At 39.3% G+C, this 21996-nt stretch overlaps 1 protein-coding gene across 2 annotated transcripts in view; it reads right to left on the bottom strand.

The window, feature by feature from the left end:
- Positions 1-18436, bottom strand: part of LOC125460369 (myoD family inhibitor domain-containing protein-like) — a 72887-nt gene extending 54451 nt beyond the window's left edge. Inside the window, exons 1-2 of one of the 2 annotated variants that reach the window (XM_048547790.2) lie at positions 18049-18436; positions 17361-17448 (exon numbers count right to left, since the gene is read on the bottom strand). In XM_048547790.2, coding sequence (XP_048403747.1) covers positions 17361-17433 — 73 coding nt within the window. In that variant the 5' untranslated portion in view covers positions 17434-17448; positions 18049-18436. The remainder of the gene's footprint in view (positions 1-17360; positions 17449-18048) is intronic. The other variant, XM_048547789.2, reaches the window with a different exon arrangement.
- Between the last annotated feature and the right edge of the window lie 3560 nt (positions 18437-21996).

Here is a 21996-nt window from a genome sequence, read left to right as displayed (position 1 = left end):
TAACCTGAAAATGCTATCGTCATGTAACTTTCAGTTATAACTATTTTCTATGCTCCTAAAAATAATTCAGTTGCTGACAATTTCTGAAGTGTGAACTGTGATACTGACTTGACTTCAGGCTTTCTTCCAGAAATTTGTTCAGCAATTATTCATACTGCTCTGAACCAATGCAAAAGGTAAGTAGTAGATATTGGAACAAAGGTGAGGCAGCAACGGAAGGAACACAAAAAATACAGAGCTGAGCATGAAGAATCAAAAGCAATGAAGAAACAACGAAATGCAATATGGATTTTAAAGGGAAAGAAAGAGTTTGAGGAGTCAGCACGAAAGAGATGGTGATGGGCAAAACTGAAAAATAAAATTTGACATAAAGGCAGCATGAATTAATTTGTAAAATGTAGCAGAATAAATTGTTACCTCTTTGACAGATATGGAAGAATCCAGCCCAACCCAATAGGAAGAAAATCTCTTTTTCTTGACAGAAAGAAAGAGGCTATGTTACATTTCACTTTTACATTTCACAGTGAAATGTACTTCCACACTGCAAAAATGGTCATTCTGTGCTACTATGTACTGCTTTTCCTGCCATTTAATAATGGACTAGTCGTGGGTGCGCAGGGCACAATTTAACAAGTTGTAGGTAATACAATTTGAAGGTACTGTGGATCATGAGGAGGATAATTATTGACTTCAAGAAGAGGCAGGCTGATGGAATGGACAAAATGTGGCAGTAAAAAAGAAAGAGATGCGTTGGAAAGAATTAGGTCAAACATAATAAATTAAAGGATGTACTTCCAAAGATGCAGAGTTACAGGGAGACCTGATGATATGTGTGCAAAATATCATTGGCAGGACAGTTTCAAAAATTGATTAAATCCCAGGCTTTAAAAATTGCAGCCAAGAATAACAAAGAGCAAGAAAGTTACGTTGAAATTTTATAAAACACTGGTTCTGTCTCAGTTGGAGTAATTTATTTAATGATGGCTGCATTACTTTAGGAAGTATGGGAAAGTCTTAAAGAGAATTTTGAAACATATAGGAGAAAAATTCTAGGTCTGACAGATTTCCATTATTAGTAGTGAATAGAGAAGTTTGCGATTTTACCCTTAGAGAAGTCTGGAAGAGAAGATTTTATGAAGGTACTCAAAGCCATGAGGGATCTTGACAATGTAGGTCGAGAGAATTTGTCCCCATCGGCAAAAGGGTAGAGAATCAGAGAACGCAAATTTACAGCAACAAGCAAAAGATCCAATAGCAAAATTAGATAATCCCTCTTATGCACTGCAATCAAAACATACTTCTTAAAAGGATAGTAGATGCAGATTAAACTTTGCTTTTCGAAAGGAAATTGGACAAACGTCTACAAGGAAAGAAAATAATGGAGAATGGCCAGCAGAGTGGGTCTAGTTGAGTTGATCTTTCAGAGATTTGAAATAGAATTCATCGTCCAAATGGCCTTCTATCTTCTGCAATTCTATGATTCTAACATTACTTCAGTGTGTAAATGAGATTTAGTGGCCTACCTGACTGAGGTGTAGCTGCATGAACACACATTAATATCACTATGTTGAATGTTGATTAAAATACAAATACATCAAGTGCAGATTTTACATTTCTGCCTGTTTTTAAAAGACATTTCTAATGAATGATGGATTAACAGTTGGAAAGGTAAAAACAAGGCCATTAATCTATTTAATTGTGTACAGTGTGGATGGACTGCACAATTATACAAAAATTACTATTGTTCTTTGCCTTGAGGAACAAGACTTCACAAAAATTAATGGTGGGAAATCTAGCTATTACAATCTTATTTTAAGTAGATGGTATTATGAAGTTTATGTGAATTAATTAGTTGTCTGATTCCACAGCAAAGGTGTTCAAATACATTATTGTTGATACAAAATTACTGCAGGACAAAATCGATAATACGTACTAACCACTATCTAAACAGCACACACTGAGAAAGAAATTATTTAAAGGAAGACATTTTCACAAATAAAGGCTGAATGAAAATACAATTTAATATTCTTCTTGAAAAGGAATTATCCAGTATAAAATTTTAAGCGTAGAAATTCATTTGAAGGCATAGCAGAAAATGGGTGGTATCAGTTTGACCAATTTTAGACAATGTCTGACATTGTGAGTCATAAAACAATTCAAATTAAATATGTAAGTATGCCTTTAGGAGCCAAACCCATGACATCATCACTATATGGCACTTCATCGTACCTCAAATCACTTAAAATATGATCGTTTACCAGAAGTAACCTCCTCTTTTGAAAGTTGGTAGCTCAATATTAATGTAATAAGGAGCATGACAAATATGTTTCTTTCTAACAATTAGTTGTAGTAAATATCTGCAGGATTATTCAATACCAAGATATCCACATCCAAGAATCAATTGAGCAACTTGTCAGAGGATGCTGGAGAGAATCTTCCAGTTAAACATTTCCTCTAACCAATTTAACCTATTAGGAAGGATCAATTGGACAAGTAAAAGATGCATACAATTGATGCATTACTTGAGGGTGGACATGAATATGAAGGCAGAGTGGCAGTCCCATAAACATTACATGTTTTTGGTGCAGGCAACACTGTTGCTTTGATCAGCAAAGAGCATCAATCCATCAAAATCTCCAACAGATATGTTTCTGAAACCTATTCAGACGCTGTTCAGCTTTTCTTGGGATCTATAAAACATGGAGAACCAAGGGATGTTGGGCAGTTATGTGCTGGAAATCTGATTCCAAAGGCTAAGTCAGACCCTAGAGCAAAACACAGGTGATCAACAAGATAGTGCAACATCACAACACTGGCAACAAGGTAAGAGCTAAGAAGGTGCACAAACACCATATCCATCTGTGAGGTTCAAAATCAACTGATCAAAAGACAAATTTCAGAAGAAGACCAAACTTTTCATATTGTTATCCATTCTAAAAGCTAAGGGTACTCCCTCAGCAGGGTTACTCCAGTCAACAAGAGGCTGTCTCATAGTATAACATGGATCACGGAAGAATCAGGATAATCCATGACTCTCAGATGCATTTGAGGCATACAAAATTATTAATCCCAGCAATGAATGGAACATCCACAGGTACTTCTTGAATGAAAGTTGCAAGACATCTATTTACAGTGCATGGGAAAGATTGTCTCCTTGTGGTGGATTTACACATTGTTCAATGATTTAGCAACACAATGAGCGCAACTGTCATTAGCATTCAGTTCAGTTAGCGTTCTAGATCAGATAGTATCAAACAATGAATTGTAAATGGCAAACCATTTCTAGGTACATATACTAAGTAAATGTCAAATCGTCACTCCACTTCCTATTCTAAATAATCTAGCAGATGTATTGTGCATACTATGAAATCAATGATCAACAAGTGTCAAGAAACAAAGTAAGATTTTCACTTTGCATTTCTGCATTTTCATATTGCACCATGGAGAAGGGATTAACATTCCCAGAACAAATTTTATAAATCATGTTAATGATATAGTCCAGCACTGAATTAAATAATCATTCTGAGATATAAGGCAAGTTGGCCAAAGACAGAAATAAATGAAAGTGATACAGAAGGAGTAAACAGGTTGACAATGAGCAAAACTGTGTACTTTTCAGAGAGTGTGAATTAGAAATACAAGTATTTGGATACCCAAACATTCCTTGCATATGCAACTAACCCAGGTCAAATGAAATCACTACTGATTACCATACTGAAAGGAATATGAGTGGAACAGCCGCACTGCAATTGTACAGGACCTTTACTGTATCAAACACAACTTCACTTCAGAACATGATATGTTAACTCTATTTCTCTCTCCGCAGATGTTGCATGGCCTGTTGGGTTTCTCCAATACATTCTTTCTTTACTTCAGATTTCTAGTATCCACAATATTTTGCTTTTATTCAAGCTACCATTGAGGTCTTTTTGTCATTGCTGGGAATGATCTGTATGAACTTGGTGAAGGCATCATGTTTACCAAAAGCTGTCCATTACTTGGCAAAAATAGAAACAAGTTGCCTACTCTGGTCTCCAACAATCTAATGTCCATCTTTGAAATGCGATTAGAGATATCTCCTCCAGTTGGACCACTGTCCATGACAATGGCAGCATTAGGGATAAATATGAAAGTTCTTGCTAGGAGGCAAACATCCTTGACAGTTTCTGTGACGATCTGCATGGGTGCCCCACCCTTTTCTCCTATGGTGATTATAGTGGTTTCAAGTGTTACACCAAGCGGGAGCTCTTCGACATGATTAGATTAGATTAGATTAGATTCCCTACAGTGTGGAAACAGGCCCTTTGGCCCAACAAGTCCACACTGCCCCTTGAAGCGTCCCACCCAGACCCATCCCCCTCTAACCCACACATCCCTGAACACTATGGGTAATTTAGCATGGTCAATCCACCTAGCCTGCACGTCTTTGGACTGTGGGAGGAAACCGGAGCTCCCGGAGGAAACCCTTGCAGACACGGGGAGAATGTGCAAACTCTGCACAGACAGTTACCTGAGGCTAGAATCAAACCCAGGTGCCTGGTGCTCTGAGGCTGCAGTGCTAATCCCTGAGCCACCATGCCGCACCAAGACACATGACAATCTAGTAAGGCCTGATGTGTTGTCCTGTTGGAAAATTCAGGAACAGTGATGGTGTGGGCAGATAGAAGAGCAGCCTGCGTCGCCCCGCTCCACCCCCTCCACCCCTGCTGCTTGACCAGACCTAGTGTCCTGTAGTACATGTACATGTAGAGCAAATGGAGCAAGGTCAAAAACCCCTGAGCCCCATTTGATGACTTTGTCATATACTACTCACAACAATTATTGTAAATGTTTTCCAAGCAGACCCAGAAATCTCTCAACATGTTCGTCCCCAAGATCCATGAGCACTCTACACACTTCCTTACTTCCACTGGTGTATCAACTACACTACAAACTACCAGATAGGTTTTGATACCAAACTACATAGGTTTGAAAGGTATTATTGAAGGAGTCTTAGAAAGTTGGTGCATGTTCTGGATGGTACGCACTAAAGCTGTCAATGTACATCGACGCTGGAGGGGATGAATGTTGACGATAGTGGATTGAGTGTCAAGTAAGTGGACTGCTTTGTTCTGAATTATGTCAAGCTTCTTGTGTCTTGTTAGAATTGCACTCACCCTGACAATGGGAGAGTATTCTCCCATAGTCCTGACTTTGACTTTGTAGATGGCGAACAGGATTTGGGGAGAAGTGAGCAACTTGCCTCAGAATTCTCAACCTCTGTCCTGTTGTAGCCACAGCATTTATATGGCTGGTTTACTTCAGTTCCTGGTCAATGGTAACGCCCAAGGTGTTTTACTTTTTAAATTAGATTTGCAGATAACAAGATAAATTGCTAGAAAATAAAATATACATTAATGGGAAGAAATGTATGTGGAGCTTTTAATTATTATGCAGAAATTTGAGAATTCGTAAGTATGAAATATGCTTTTCTGGTTACTAAAGTTGTTAAACAATATTTATGAATTTCACACAACAGAAAAATCCCAGTTACCTACCATTCCGCAAGCTGTAACAATTTCCAAGGGATTTTAACAGACAGTCAATATAAGTTATGTGGGTTTTCAAATGGGTTTTGAAAAGGTGCCCGTAATTGAATATCAATAATGAAATGATTATGAAGGGGCCTTCATTGGGAGAGAATTTGAGTTCAGTAGCAAGGATGCCTTGCTGCAATTATACAGCACCTGTAAATATGGGATGGTTTATTTAAGACTGAGATGAGGAGAAATTTCTTCAGCCAGAGGTGGTGAGCCTGTGGAAGTCACTGCCACAGAAAGAGGCTAAGGGCAAAATATTTTATGATTTCAAGTAAGAGTTGGATATTGTTCTTAGGGCTAAAGGAATCAAAGGTCCTTGGGAGAAAGTGGGAACAGGGTACTGAGTTGTATGATCACATCGAGTGGCTATTTCTGATCTTATTTTTCTACGTCTCTATGATTTTAATACCAAACTTCGGTGAAATGACTTTTAAAGAAGAAAAATAGTTACTTAAAATGGTCACAGCAATCAAATGGCCATACATGTCAACTAGGTTTTAGGAAACTAAAATGAAGGAACAAAATCATCTGAACTGAATTAACATTTTTAGCTAAATAAGCTCTATCTAGTCCACTCACTGAGGCACGAGAAACTCCTTACAGAAAACTGGACTGTAGATCTAATGATCAAAATATTCCTCAGCAAACATTTCAGAGTGTTCTTTCTTTTATCACCATAATTTTATCATTTTACAGGGTATAATTAATTACTTCCTCTTACAACTCTGTTTTTAAAGTTTCAGCAGCACAACTAATGATGCTGCAAAACTATGCTGTGAATCTGTCTGATTATGTACTATGCAATAGAGGAGTTTATCCTCACACATGGTTTCAATGCTAGTGTGCCTTTATCCTACATTCATCAAGAAGACATATTTTCTGAGTTTTTGCTCCTCTATTCGAAAATATCTCATCACAAACTATCATTCTGTGAAGATGCTGAACTCTTAAAAGCACATAATCTAGACACACATGTTTCAGGATATCCACTGACCTGCCCAATGCTCACGTCAGTTTGAAGTCAACTGGCAATACAAATTTTCAAAGCTTACATAGAAATATCTATCTGCAATTCTGACAAAAAGGGACTGGACCAGGAAACTTCAATAAGCCTGACTACATTTGCAAAATGTACATTGTTCTTAATGATGAATTTATATTTATATCTATTAGACCCACTTCTAAGCATTACCACACAGCCCTATTGAAATCCAGTTACAAAAATTTGATGGACTTATGTAAGACAGTTGCCAGCTCGCGCATATGGGGAATTCAGCTTCATAGTTCACTGCACCCAAATATGTACAGGTTTCCCATGATCACAAAAGTGATGTGCCTTGAAGCCCCAAGTTATCCTGCAGAGATGCTTGTCACCTGCTTGCAACCCTAACCATTAAATTCCAACATAGTCTAGAGATGATCTTCTCAGCCATTTACCAATTAAAGTCCTTGAGTGGTTATTAATAGCCACTTAAGGACCTAACTGGTCATCTCCCTGGTTACCTGGCTTCCTGGTGAATAAGAAAGGTGACTGGGAAACCAAGGTCATCTAGTTGCCAGGTTGATTGCAGCACTCCAACTGGGGACAATGAGAAAAATGGATGGTGGAGAGGTCTGTTCTTTGACTGCCTCCCCAAACCTCTAATCTTGCTGTTGACTCCTTGCGCTGAAATAAGAAGACAAATTAATTAATGTCTTTCTGCTGGAACTCCTGAGGAGTAGGCAATGATCAAGAAGGACAATGCCTCTGATTGGTTGGAAGCTTCTGGTGACCAGGAACACAATGCCAAAGCCTGTGATAGGCCAAGAAACTCACCCCACACATTTGTCAGCTCTTTGTGAGCTGATTGGCATGTGATTGTGTGAATTATCTTGGAGGTAAAGGTGGTATGTCATTTGTCACCTAACACATTCAATCTGTACCTAGTATGATTAATAATTAAAGTCATGCCCCTCTTCTTTCCGCTTCTCTATTGTTCCTGAATATTATTCCATTGGTAGGAAAGCATTCCAGCAATGCACAAGTTATCTGTGATCATTGGTACCAGATCTGAGAAGTCTGCATTACATACTCTGGCAGCTGCCATGATGCTTATATCTGTAAGCAGTTCCTGCTTTTTTCAAAGCAATAGATGCTTTAAAAGGCTGACTACTGGAAGATAAAAGGTACTCCCTGCAACCATAGCTCATAATTCTGTTACACAACCTCCTGCCTGAAGCTGAGTATAGATGTACTGCAGCCCATTCTCCTATTAAGGCCACAGTTGAGAACATGGTCTCTTGAAGACAAAGCTCTGATGCTTGGATTGATCAGGGGCACCATAGAGTCCAGACAGAATGTATTGAATTATCTATGAATGCTGTGTTCTGCGCAATGAGAGCAGGCATAGGGGGGAACTGATGGACATTGAAGTGCTGGGACAGTGACAGCAATCTTCTGAGAAGGAGGATGAGTGCATTAAGAAGGAGAAACATCACTTTAGACATAATGGAGTGCTACAGCATCTGGTGTAACATGCTAGTCAGGACTTAATTGACACTCGATTCCAGTAGATGTGAGTTGGTCATTCATTGACTCCACGTTTGTAGTTATTCCAAAGACTTACCATGTTTCCTGTTGTTTAATAAAAGTGAATGTTTTCAATTTCGTGAAGGCTTTCCAATATGTGCTGTTCCAACATTGAACAATAACAGGATAATATGCTTTGCCAGGTAATAGGGAAAGAGTTACAATCCTTTAGACAGGATTCGAACATGGCATGATGCTAAGAATGAGCAGCCTCTGTGGCTTCATTCCTGTAGCTCCAGTTACTATGACAGTCAGTCAAACAGCTGATGTAAAAAGTATAATTGTGAAATTCTGTTCCCAATGGAATCACCTCAGTCCCCCAGAGTGATTTCTTTATGTTTCCCTCCCACTGTGAATACTACAAAGGGTTATTTGTGGCTGGTAGTACTTGAGCGGGTTCATGTTTGGATCTTAAATATCGTAGAATCATAGAATCGTTACAGTGTGGAAACAGGCCATTCAGCCCATTGAGTTCACACTGATCCCCTGAAGAGCCTCCCACCCAGACTCGGCCCTCTCCCCCTGCTACCATGTCCCTGTACTTCTGTATTTCCCATGCATAATCCACCTAACCAACACAACTCTGGATACTATGGGCAATTCAGCATGGCCAACCCACATAACCTGCATATCTTTGGACTGTGGGAGTACCTGAAGAAACCTATGCAGACACAGGGAGAATGTGCAAACTCTACCCAGAGAGTCGCCTGAGGGTGAAATTGAACCCGGGTCCCCGGAGCTGTGAGTTAGCACTGAGCCACCTTGCCACCCCAATATGGCACTAGCCACATGAATCCTGAGAAGTTCTTAACTTTGGGGAGCACACAACCATGTGGACATGGTGGTATAGAAGTGTGGAACATACGTAAATAATGTGTGCATACCAGATAATTATGAGCTGACTCACTTAAACACCAGAAGAGAAACTCTCCATGAAACATTGCAAAATTGACATTTAGCTGATTTATGGTAAAATTCAGTCAAGTGTTTCTGAATTTTTTTTCCTACTTTGGAAGTTAAACTGACTGATCTGTAATTTTTGGGATTTCCCATACAGCCTTTTATGAGGAAGCACATGGTTGCAATTCCCCAGTCTTCTGGCAACATGTCTAGGGTAGACTTAAAGATTATGGCCAGTGCTCCTGAAATTTCTATTCCCACTTCCTTCAATGTCCTGTGTATGTATTTCATCTAGTTCAGGAGCTTTGTCAAATCTAAATACCACCAGTTTATCCAATGTATTACCCTTCTTAATTTTAAACTCTTGTAGTAACTGAATTTCCTCCTTTGTCACCGTGGTTTGGGTAACATCTCCTGTACTGAGAAAGACAGATGTAAGATATCAATGAAACCTCAGCTATGCTCCCTGCTTCCATGTGAGAATCTTCTTTTTGTATCTAAATGGCCTTGCTCCTCCTTTTACCAGACTTTTATTATTTAAGTTCTTTTAAAAGAGTCCTTATTTATATTCCCTCTTTGCTTCTCTTTGTTTGAATTTTCACTTTCCTTCTGATCATTTTGCCATCTAATTCAGTTTTCACTTGTGCTTCCTACCTGACAGCTACCATTAGCACATTTTCTCTTTTTTTAATGTTAATTTCGATTTCCCTTTTCATCCACGGAGCTCTGGAGTTGTTTGCCATACCATTCAAACCTTAAGTCGATCTGAAACATCTCTCCTTGCTCAGCAATCTTTGGTAACTTTATTCCACTCTTTACACCTGTAGCATTCACTATTCCCTGATAAAATTAACAGGCACTACAAGAAATTATGCACTGCCATGTTATTTCTCAGGCAGACAGATTTGCTATAATGGGTAGACAAACAGGAGGCTGGAGGAAAGGAGAAGTGAATGTTTTAGATATTACCATTCTTCAGGTCTTTAATTTTCCTCATGTACACTTACATGGTAATAATGTAAAGTGCAGAGAAGGATAAGAGTTTCTAGAGTGTACATCAGTTTGTTCTAACTCAATGAGCAAGAAGGCATTGTGGAACAAAAGGAAAGTTAGTATTTGAATGTGACCAGCACAAGATACTACAACAACATGAGAAACTATTTTAACACAGCTGTTTGTTAGGGTGCGGATTGCACTGTCTGAGAGTTTAGTGACACAGAATCAGCCCTGATTTTCAAAAGAAAATATACCAATTATTAAATCAGAAGATTTGCAGGTACACAGGGAAATATTGGTTGAGTGTCATGAGATAACTTGCTCCTCCAGAAAGCCAGAATGGATATAATGTTCTGAATAGCCTCCTTTGTATTGAAATCATTGAATAGCTTTATGATTTAAAGGTGAAAAGGGGCATATGAATGAGTCATGATGCCTTTCTTTTTCTCCTTACCTGTAAAATAAAGTTTATGGTCTACATTCTGCATATGCCTTGAAGGAATAAATTAGACTTAAATATGTAAAATCAACATAGTGTAATTCAGATGCAAACTATGCTACACTGCTTTATGGCATAGTGTTTTTATCTGACAATTAACTCGTGTACAATAACAGAAAGCATTTCAGGATTCCATTATTTCAATGTAAAACATTTTTCTACTTCAAAAGTAATCTTAGAAAGCATGTTAAAATAATTTGCAGTTTAGCACAATGATCAATAAAGTTATTGTGAATTTGAAATCAGTAACTTTAGGAAACATGAGTAATCTTAAAATTGTATTGATATTAAAATGTCAATGCACTGCTATTGGTTCCAAAGTTAGCTGCAGTTGCTTGCTGTTGGTGTTCTTGTCTCTGTCAGAAAGTCATGAGATTGTGCTCAAACCTAATACTTCAGCAATTAATATAAACTTGCACCCCGACAATACAGTGCGTAGAGAATGCTATTTTGTCAAATGTGACATATTTTGAATAAGTCATTAATCCAAAGACTCATCTTCCTATAAAGGTGTATATTAAAATTTGATGGTGCTACTTTTGAAAAAGTGCAAAGCAGCTCAATATGTGTCCTGTCATATGTTCTTCCTTCAATCAAAAGTAGCAATAAAAGATGAACTAGCGAGCCATTTAATTAATTGTAAAATATATAATGTAAACCCACTCATGAAATCACTACAGATATACATCAGTGTTTTACATGCAATAATTTTTTAAACCAGAATTATTATTTTTCATTATTTAATGATGCATTGCTATTACATCTAATACACCCATTCAATGCTGCTGTATACACCTACATTGGTCTGGAGAAAGCACATCAGACAAGATCACCAGTTTATGCAAATTAAACGTACATAGGGGCTCCCTAAGTCATAGTTTATCAGATGCAAAATACCCTTGATTTATTTCAGAAGATATTTTGTCTAAGCTATTTTTGTTTTAAAGACTTTTTAAATTAATAAAACAGAATGAGTATATGGTGGTATTTCCTACCACAGCATAAGTGATTTCTACTGCATAACTTCTTACTGACTCTTGCATTTTTCAAGTAGATAAGACAGAGTTACCAAGATGTACGTTTTAATCTTAAGCACTGATATTTTTAAAATGTGGAAGTTTCATTTGGTGATTAGTGAGTTAAAGTGTAAGTTAAAATTAGAAGTTAGCAGTTACGAACATCTAACTGCTACAATAGCCATCATTGCCTTCCTGCCAGCACTAGGGTAGAGTGTAGCTTAAGTACTTTTTGTCTTTTTTAAAATGCTGCTTAATCCAATTACTACAGAAGCTGCTACTTAGAATTGTGAAATGCATACATTCCTTTAAAAATGCTTTGTGTAATGCAAATGACAACTTGCAATACTGCGCATTTTTAGAAATTATTAAAGGAAAAATTTGAACCAAACCATTGAAAACAAAAAATATAGTTTATTATCAAATAGTGCAATATGTACATAATTATTTCTTTCCCTGTTGCTTAGACCATGTTGTATTTCATGTTTATTTACAAGAAAATACTCAAGGAATCTGTACGACAGGGAGATCACACCACCGACTCACACTCACCCCACCCCCACATTCAGGAACTTCTAATTAATGCATCATTTACAAATAACAAAATGCATCTTTATGTAGCACTTTTAGCATATAATCAAATGTACCAAGACACTCTCAGCGACATTATAAAACAATGTAGAACATTCAGCCACATAAGGAGACACAAGGTCAGCGACCAAAAGCTTGATCAAAGCGATAGGTCTTATTAAGTATTGCAAAGGAGGAAAGTGATGAACAGATGCGGAGAGATTAAGAAGGGTATTCCAGAAATTGAATCTTGTTAACTGAAGGCACAGAGAGCAATACTAAAGAAATAAAGCCGATGATGCACAATCAGTAAGAAATGGTGGAATACACATATCACAAAGATCTGTGGAGCTGGAGGAAATTATGTAGACAGTAATGGGCAAGGCAATGGAATGATTTGGTATGAACAATAATGTTAAAATATTCATGTTTTGCTTCAAAATTATTGTAGGATTACGAGCATGGGGATAGTTGGGAACCAGAACTTGCTGTGGATTAAAAATTTGGCTCTGTGCCTGGGGTCAGAAAATGGTGCCCCTTCCTGCCATGCCTAAGTGAGGCACCCAACTGCCAAGAATTGGAGACCCCAGAGTACGATCCTCTTTGACCTTCAAACAACATCCCCCTTCTTCCCTCTTTCAGGACCCAGCAAATGCACCCCAATGACCTTATTCCTGGGGCTTCATCACCAATTGTCTCTCACACTCCCAGAGGTGTTGTTACCACTGGAAAGATGTCAGCCTCTGACTGGTCAACAGCTCATTATGGAAGGGTTGGGTCATTTGTTCCACACTGGGATTTCTGAGGGGGACATAACCTTGGCAGAAGCTGGAAAAACCGATGAGGGGAAGGAAATTACACATTCAGGCCAATCCCGCTGGGGCCTTCTGAAATCTGTGCACGATGAAGTTGACCTCAGTTTTTCCAGCTGGTGAATAGTCCCTCACTGTGACCCATAACTTTCTTCCATTGATACATTGGTATTCTAAGACATATGACCTGATTCTAAGTTTATGGAAGTGAATGGGTTTTGACTGAGTTAAAATCTGTGCAACAGTTTTCGTTAATTCATTTGAATAATGTTTATACAGTCTTATTTAGAGATTTCTTGAATGTTTTTAGTCCTATTCTTACATAATCTCATGGTCATGTTGAGGTGATGGAGGGTGCGGAGCAAACAATTAATTCTCATGTTGACCTTGAAATAAAGTCATCATGTGTGTTTGCACAAATGACATAATGAATGAATGAATGATTTATTGTCACCTGCATTTTAAGTCAGAAAAACACTAAAGGCAATAAAAGCTTTCCCATTGTTACCGCTATCTGGCACTGTTTTGAATAATTTTAAGAATAAGAAAAAAAAGGAAAGGTATAGCATAAAGAGAGTCCATCAGTGTTGAGCAAGCACATCATCAATGATGCCTGTGCTGCCATACCTTCTTTGCCGTCTACACTGGACCCAACCAAAGTTGATGTTGCTACTCTTTAGCACCACCTTTTGCTGCTCTGCCATCTCTCCTCCACTACCACCTCACCACCACCTGCGCTTGGCCCACCAACATCAGAGTTACATCTCTCACCACTGGGCCCATCTCGTCAATGTTGCTGTGATGTGCTTCCATCGCCATTACACCGTTGCCAGCACCAGATATAACCAATGACAAAGTTGCTGATCCTCAGGCACCATCTTTCGCCACTGGGCGTGCCTCGCTGATGGTTACTCCATGGTGTAGCAGCTGCCGATTCTAACACCAGTTCCTGTAGTTGCTCTGGGAAAGTAAATAGCAGCTCACTTGCCACTGCCATGAGATTCACGCTAGGCCCACTCAAGTCCGTGCTGAGCCCACACTTGAGTCCGTGCTGATGTTCCTCGCTGCTGCCAATGCTGTCCAAGCTCACGGCAAGAGGTAAGTAAAGAGAAAAAAAGGAAAAGCAGTCAGAGTGGGAGAGCTCCGGCTCGAGAGCTCTACTTCACTCCCATCTCGCTGACAGTGTCCCAAAGCATTCAAAACTTATTACCAGATCAAGCTGGCCAAAATTCAACATCTGCTCAGTTTACAAGGATAAAGTTGTATGTTATCAAAATCTTAAGACGCTCCCTTGATCACCACAAGATCGGCCAACACATTCCGTCAGAAAATTTCTCAAAGGCAGGCTAGGTACACCATGCTGAATTTATATACCAAGGAGCAGCTTTATTTTTACTAAATGTACTTTACACGGTTTCGTACAAATAATTTCATTGAATTTATAGCGCAGAAATAGATCAATTGCCTAAATAGTTTACGATGATGTTTATGCTTCACATAAGCAGATATTTCAATAGGATATTGTATTGGATAAATTATTTCGCTGTGATCATCCGAAAGGAAAGCAAGACCATTATCGACCTAAGTAAAATAACAGAAAACTGTGATGCGACAGCTATGATGGAACTGTGGAATAAATCTTTCGCAGTCACAACCTTTATGCGATTTTTATTTGATTGAGTAGTGTTCCCAGTTTTAATTTAGCAGTATACAAGTCTATTGGTCACACTGCTTTCTCATTTTCGGTTTCAGCCTATTGATCAATTTTTGGAGCATGGATGTTCTTTATCCCTTTTTGTAGAGGTGTGTTTTCAGATTAATCTTTGCAACATACTGTATTCAGTACAAACTTTGGAGACTGTGAGGGTGGTACAAGAATGATCTCTCTGATTGGCTGGCTTGATCATACATAACTTTGTTGACCTGTCAGTAATTGGCCAGGTTGCATCTGTCCTGCTTTATGAGAACAATATACCGGGGTAATTTTCCATGTTGTAGTGTCGATGTCAATCTTGTGGCTGTATTGGAACAGCTTGGCTATGATAGAGCTAGTCTGAAGCACAAGTCTTATGACTATTGCCAGAATGTTGTCAGGGCCCATAACTCTTTGCAGTATCCAGTGCTTTCAGCCATCTCTTCATATTGTAGAATGCATCAAATGGTTAAAGATTAGAGATGCTGCAGAGCTCAGGAGGGAGGAGAACTGAAATAGATCAGCCACTTTTGCACTTCTCGATGAAGAAGGATGCAAATGTTTCAGCCTTATCTTTTGAACAGATGTACTAGATTAGGTTTATTTGTGGAACCTTCACCTCTTATGAGTTGTTCAATTGCCCACTGCAAATCAAAATTGTATGTGACAGGAGTGTAGAGTTAAACCCTGTCCATTGGCTTTGAGATCATTTAGCACTATCAGTTGTATGCTGTTTCCACTGTTTTGCGTACATTTACACTCAGTTAACGTGATGCATGAAATAGCTACAAAAAAATTAAAATGTTACACTTAAATCAAAACGTCTCCTGATTATATAATATGTAGTTACATCAATTCTTTGTGCTATTACATTATAGCTATTTTTTAAAAAATCAAATGATATGTCAAAAGGAGAGTACAATCTTCGGGGCATCCCAAAAATAGGTACATAGGGTACATCTAAATGAGACACATCCTTTCTGCCTGCCAATATTCCATGCAGTCAAAGCTATCAGGCTGTTCCCTATGCCCATCTTCACCTGCAGACCATAAAAGTGCAGTGGGAGTAGAATGAGGCTGTCGAGTGGCAGTCAATTGTCTACTTAAGACCAACAGGCCGAATCACAGATAAGCTGTTTGATGGTGTACCTGATACCCCATAATATGGGACACGTTTGGGTTTGGGTGGGAGGGCAGCAGGTTAGCAACAAATGCCTCCCCACCACCTACATATATCCATGTGTGTTTCATATATATCAGATATCGAATAATAAGATTCACAGTAATGGACGTACAAAACACATGCAACATACAGTGTACCCCCAGCATATAAATAACAAGATAACAAAGTGTGGAGCTGGATGAACACAGCAGGCCAAGCAGCATCTCAGGAGCACAAAAGCTGACGTTTCGGGCCTAGACCCTTCATCAGAGAGGGGGATGGGGTGTGGGTTCTGGAATAAATAGGGAGAGAGGGGGAGGCAGACCGAAGATGGAAAGAAAAGAAGATAGGTGGAGAGGAGAGTATAGGTGGGGAGGTAGGGAGGGGATAGGTCAGTCCAGGGAAGACGGACAGGTCAAGGAGGTCGGATGAGGTTAGTAGGTAGGAGATGGAGGTGCGGCTTGGGGTGGGAGGAAGGGATGGGTGAGAGGAAGAACAGGTTAGGGAGGCAGAGACAGGCTGGGCTGGTTTTGGGATGCAGTGGGGGGAGGGGACGAGCTGGGCTGGTTTTGGGATGCAGTGGGGGGAGGGGAAGAACTGGGCTGGTTTTGGGATGCAGTGGAGGACGGGGAGGTTTTGAAGCTTGTGAAGTCCACATTGACACCATTGGGCTGCAGGGTTCCCAAGTGGAATATGAGTTGCTGTTCCTACAACTTTCGGGTGGCATCATTGCGGCATTGTAGGAGGCCCATGATGGACATGTCGTCTGAGGAATGGGAGGGGGAGTGGAAATGGTTCGCGACTGAGAGGTGCAGTTGTTTTTTGCGAACTGAGCGGAGATGTTCTGCAAAGCGGTCTCCAAGCCTCCGCTTGGTTTCCCCAATATAGAGGAAGCCACACCTGGTACAATGGATACAGTATACCACATTGGCAGATGTGCAGGTGAACCTCTGCTTAATATGGAAAGTCATCTTGGGGCCTGGGATGGGGGTGAGGGAGGAGGTGTGGGGGCAAGTGTAGCACTTCCTGCAGTTGCAGGGGAAGGTGCCGGGTGTGGTGGGGTTGGAGGGCAGTGTGGAGCGGACAAGGGAGTCACGGAGAGAGTGGTCTCTCCGGAAAGCAGACAAGGGTGGGGATGGAAAAATGGCTTGGGTGGTGGGGTCGGATTATATAATGCATATAAATAACATAAGGGCATTAGATTGTCAGAAAAGAAATATTGTATAGATTTCTGCAACTTGTCCTTTTTGCTTCTTCCCTGAAATCTACATATGTTAACATTTTATCAAAGTATTAAAAGGGAATAACCAGTGAATTGCTCACTTGAATATAATTCTTGTTCATGTCTAACTTTTGCTGTTTCAATAGCAATTAATATTCAAATGTAAACTGATATAAATATATATACTCATGTCATACCAGTTTCTTTGCTCAATAGGATCAAAACACAAACTTGTTCCCCCATTTTTTGCTCTTTTAAAATTTAGCGTGCATGGATAAACATTTATTTTTTCTTTCAAAATTCAGCAGCTTTTGTGTGACCTGGGCCAATATGAAAACTTACTGTTAGTGAGCAATGAACAATTCTCTTTGGAAGTTTCATGGTTTTCGTGGAGTTTTGATCCCTCTCTATCCATCGCAGATCCAGACACCTACAAAACAAGGAGCATTTAAGCTTCATTTGACACAAATGCCAAGATTCCTTCTCTTTATTCTAAAGCAATAAATATGTTCATGAGCAGAACTATTTTGAGGATGCCATAACTTTTGTTTCTACTTCAGAACCTTCCTCAACTTTGTCAAAACATGAAAGCTGAATTAAGAGCACAGTTTTACCCCAGTTGAGGCCTGTATGCTATCTGCTAACTTTTTAAAAGTTGAATCTGGCATTAAGCAAACTTGTGATAAATGCTATTTTAACATTTACAATATGCAGCTTTGAAATTCTGCATCTTTCTCAATTCACTGTCAAAACTGTTATTTACATCCATCTATAAAAATAAAAGATACATAACCTGAGCCTCAAGAGAACCAGAACATTAATAGGAGCTGTCATCTACTGTCTGTCAACAAGAAAGCAAATGTACTGTTCTCCCACTGGGATATTTACCTCACCCATTACATAGCTGAGATATCAAAGAATTATTCCAAAAAGTCAGCAGCTACAGGGGCATTTTAAACTATAAATTCTCCATTAGAAATTACAACTTGCAAAATTAACGAAAGACAACCACAGTAAGAGAGGGCAGGACCTAATGTCTCAGAAGCAACAGCTACGTGAAGCACCCTCGCCGGCTGCCCTGCCGAACCTGACCGAGCCCCTCCCGCAGTCCTGCTGGCGATGGTCAGTGAGGAGCTGCACTCGGCAGCTACTCTTGAACGCCCGCAGCTCGGCGAGTGTTACTGGAACTCGGAGGATGCGGTGACCGAATAACGCAGGAGGAATGGAGGCAGAGAACAGTGGGAAGGGCGACGATGGGGAGCCAGTAGAGAGAGAGAGGGAGAGAGGAGGAAGAAGTTGAGCAAGCGAAGAACTGTGAGATAGGCGGAGAAAGGGGAGTGTGTTAGAGATATTCAGGGCGGAAGGGTGGCGGTGCAAAAGGCTGGGTGTGGAAAGGGGAAGGACGATGAGGAAGACCGGGGTGATGAGAAGGAGGAGGGTGAAGATGAGTGGAGGAATGGAAAGGAATGATGGGAAGGAGAACAGGAATGGTGAGAGAAGGGGTGGACAGGGAGGAAGAGGACAGAATGAAGAGGAAAAGGTAACGAGATAAAGGAGGTGTGGAAACAAAAAAAATGCAAGAATCGCCAAGCCAAGGGTGGATGTGGAGAAAGGAGAGGGGCGTAGGGAAATGAAGTAACCTTTGATCAAACATGGTCAGAAGAGTTGAATTCCTAGATGTGATATTGACTATCCAACCCTTAAACATCCACTCCACCACAGAGGGTGCAAATGCAGTAACGGGTCCAAATCCAAGCTTCACCATCCAGCTGATAGCCCCCCAATTCAAACTCCATTCATTCATTGTTGAAGGTGAAAATTCTGAAGATCCTGCTTAACAGTGCTGTGATATACCAATACTATATACACAACAATGGCTTCAGAAGAAGGTTTATAACTGCCTATTTAAGGGTAATTAGCAATGTACAATAATTCCAGGTGACAACAGCCAATGAAGCAATGAAGCAAAACTAAACATGGCAATCAGAAGAAAGAACAAGGAGCAGGGAAGAGTAGAATAGGTAGTAGGATTGCAGTAAGGAAACCAAACTCCACCCAATAAACATGGAATACAATTGTGTAACACAAACTACATAGGGACTGGGTAAAATTTCAAGGCCACGGATTAACATAGATTCGAATAAGATGACTGAGGGAAGCAAAGTGTAATGATATGGGGAAAGTGTGGAAGATCAGAACCAAGATTGAGGCTGGGCCACAGTGGGCAGAACTTGGATTTGGTCACAAATCTGGGACTTGAATAGGGGAAGGAGTTCAGGAAGACAGCAAGACTTAAATTCCGGATCAGGGTTTGGATAGGAAAATGAGGAATTAGGACGATGTAGTGCAAACTGAAGAGCAGAAAACAAGAAATACACTGATAAAGAACTAAAAATTGAAATTTTCAAGAGACCTCTAATATTTAGAGATTCTTTAGCCAAGGGACAATGCCCATGGATATTCCTTGTGTGCTCATTGCCAATGCTTCTGCTCACTTGTGATCTATGCTTCTTTCCATACGCTGTCTCACTCTGTTATCCATTCTGATTCACTTGTCTCTCAATTATTATTGCAAACAAAGAGGCATTATTTTTCTTCAGTTCTGAGGAAGGGTCACTGGACTCCAAATGTTAACTCTGATTTCTCAGCAGATGCCACCAGACCTGCTGAGCTTTTCCAGCAATGACTGCTTTTGTTTCTGATTTCCAACATCCATAGTTCTTTCAGTTTTCATTATTTTTCATCTACCTCTGAAGGGATATAAATAAAAGAAAAACAAAGATTAACATATTTCTTATATTGAAAAGAATGGCAGAAGAGCTTCCTGATGTAGGGTTGCTGAAAGATGATAATGATATACTAGGATGAGAAAGGAGGGAACAGAATGCCATTACAACCTATAGTTGGCATTTACCTCCTGCCTTCACTTCCTTAATTCACAAGATGGTCTCACTCTCAATTTAAAACACTTTCTCCCCTGAGAATGAGAAAGATTTTTTTAGGGAGATTGAGGGTCAGGAGTGCATTAATGTCTTTTTGCTAGCGTTTGCTGGCTTCTCTTTTAAAAAAAGAATACACGGAGAATGATGTTCTAATGTATGATCCCAGTTGATGTTATTGCTAGATTAAGCCACGTTCCAACCTGGACCTTCCAATCTGGGAATAACAATTACTCTTCACTCTAGTTCATTCGATATCCCTTCCTTCTCAGGAGCACTTTTCTACACAGCTATCCTATTCCAAATACTTTACAGGATAGACCCACACAATATCAAAATGAAACAAAGCATCTTTCTCTCTCAACAATGCGTATTTCCCTTAAGCTAAAAAAAAGTTTCAGAACTCTGTAACAAACATTGAAACCCCATTATTTACCATTCTGAATCACAAAATAATTGAAATAAATAAAAGACTATTAGTAAAGGAGAACATCCTTTCTTTCTAAGGCAAGACCTCAAACAATGCTTTCAAAAGAAATCACCAAGGCTACAGAAATGATTTCAAGTTAATTATTAACTTGAGATGCACAGGAAATCCATGGTTACCAACTCACAGCGAATAACATTATATACATATAAGTCGCAGTTGACACTGTGATCTGCTGCCATAATAGGAATGCAGCTAGAGATGTTCTACAAACCATTTGTTCTGTTGATTTTTCAACAGAATGAATGCATGATTATAGGTGAGTGATGTAAAGTTCACAGTTGAAGGCTAGGTATGTGAAGAGCACCAGCAGCCTTCAAGACATTCAGAGTAAGCCAATTAATGGCTTTTTGATATTATGTAAGTGGCTAATGCAAATACAATACATTCTTGGCAAGTGTGGGTAATTTCTAAGTATTAGCAAGGTTATTAAACAATTTTTGATGTTGTTTTACTCTAATTTGACCACCTTTCACCACCACTGCTGTACTTTGGGACCTTCATTATTCAGGTAGAAGCAGTGTTATGAAAGAAAGATTAAGTTGACTTTATTTCAAACATGATTTGAATGTTCCATTACACACTGAATAAGGTAGATTTTAATTCGTGGTTGATGTCGGGCATAGTGCATGATGCGAATAATAGGGTTTAATTTCACTTTATTTGACAAGTCTATACGACTTTTAGTACATTGTAGAACAAAGACTACAATAAAGAGTGATAGGATTTGGTTGTAGTTGAGATTCAACAAGCTTGAGTTTCAGAGATTCTATGCATCCTCTTTTTACGTCAAAGTTAGGAATTTGCAATGGGCCAATTCTCTTTTCAAAAACCTTCTTTATCTCATTGATAATCCCTAGGAAGTTGATAGTGAAGCATTAGAATTCATAAATTACAATACATTGAATGTTAAGGGGATGCTTACACTTTTTCCTTGTTAAAGGTGGTCATTCATCATGTTACTCACTGCTTATCTGCTTAATCTGAAAATTTGTCCTGGTCTTTCTGCCTGTGGATACAATCTACTTTAGAATCTGAGAATGACAAATTATAGTGAAAAATGTGATATTATGAGTGAACAACTCATTTCTGACCTAATGATGGAAAGAAAGTTATTGATGAAGCAATTGCAGATGATTGGACCTGGAGCACAATCCTAATGTGATGCACTGGGTTGAGATGAATGGCCTCAATATCCGCAGCGATCTTCCTTCTTTTTCAGCGTGACTCCAACCAATGAATCCCATTGACTTCACATGGTAAGCCTTGCAAACTTGGGAGGAATAAGTGACTATGGCTCTCGCATCTGTCATCACCAGGGATTCTTTCCTCTCAGATCAGTCTATCTGATAGGAATCATTGATGAACCAATTTGTTTCTTTTCAACTTTCTCAGTTGGCAGTAATAACTATTTTATGATCTTTTTAGCCTGCAGCTATGCTTCTCCTCAAATAAAGTTAACTAGTTCATAGAAACAATTAAAGAGCCATTTTCACTATTTTCCTGCGTGAAAGAGAAAGGAACTATATTACTTATTGTGAGAAAAATAAGA

The sequence above is a fragment of the Stegostoma tigrinum genome, chromosome 11 (assembly GCF_030684315.1).
Source record: "Stegostoma tigrinum isolate sSteTig4 chromosome 11, sSteTig4.hap1, whole genome shotgun sequence".
Taxonomy (NCBI): Eukaryota; Metazoa; Chordata; class Chondrichthyes; order Orectolobiformes; family Stegostomatidae; genus Stegostoma; species Stegostoma tigrinum.
Note: the sequence above shows the minus strand (reverse complement) of the source record. Positions and strands in the feature narration are given on the sequence as shown.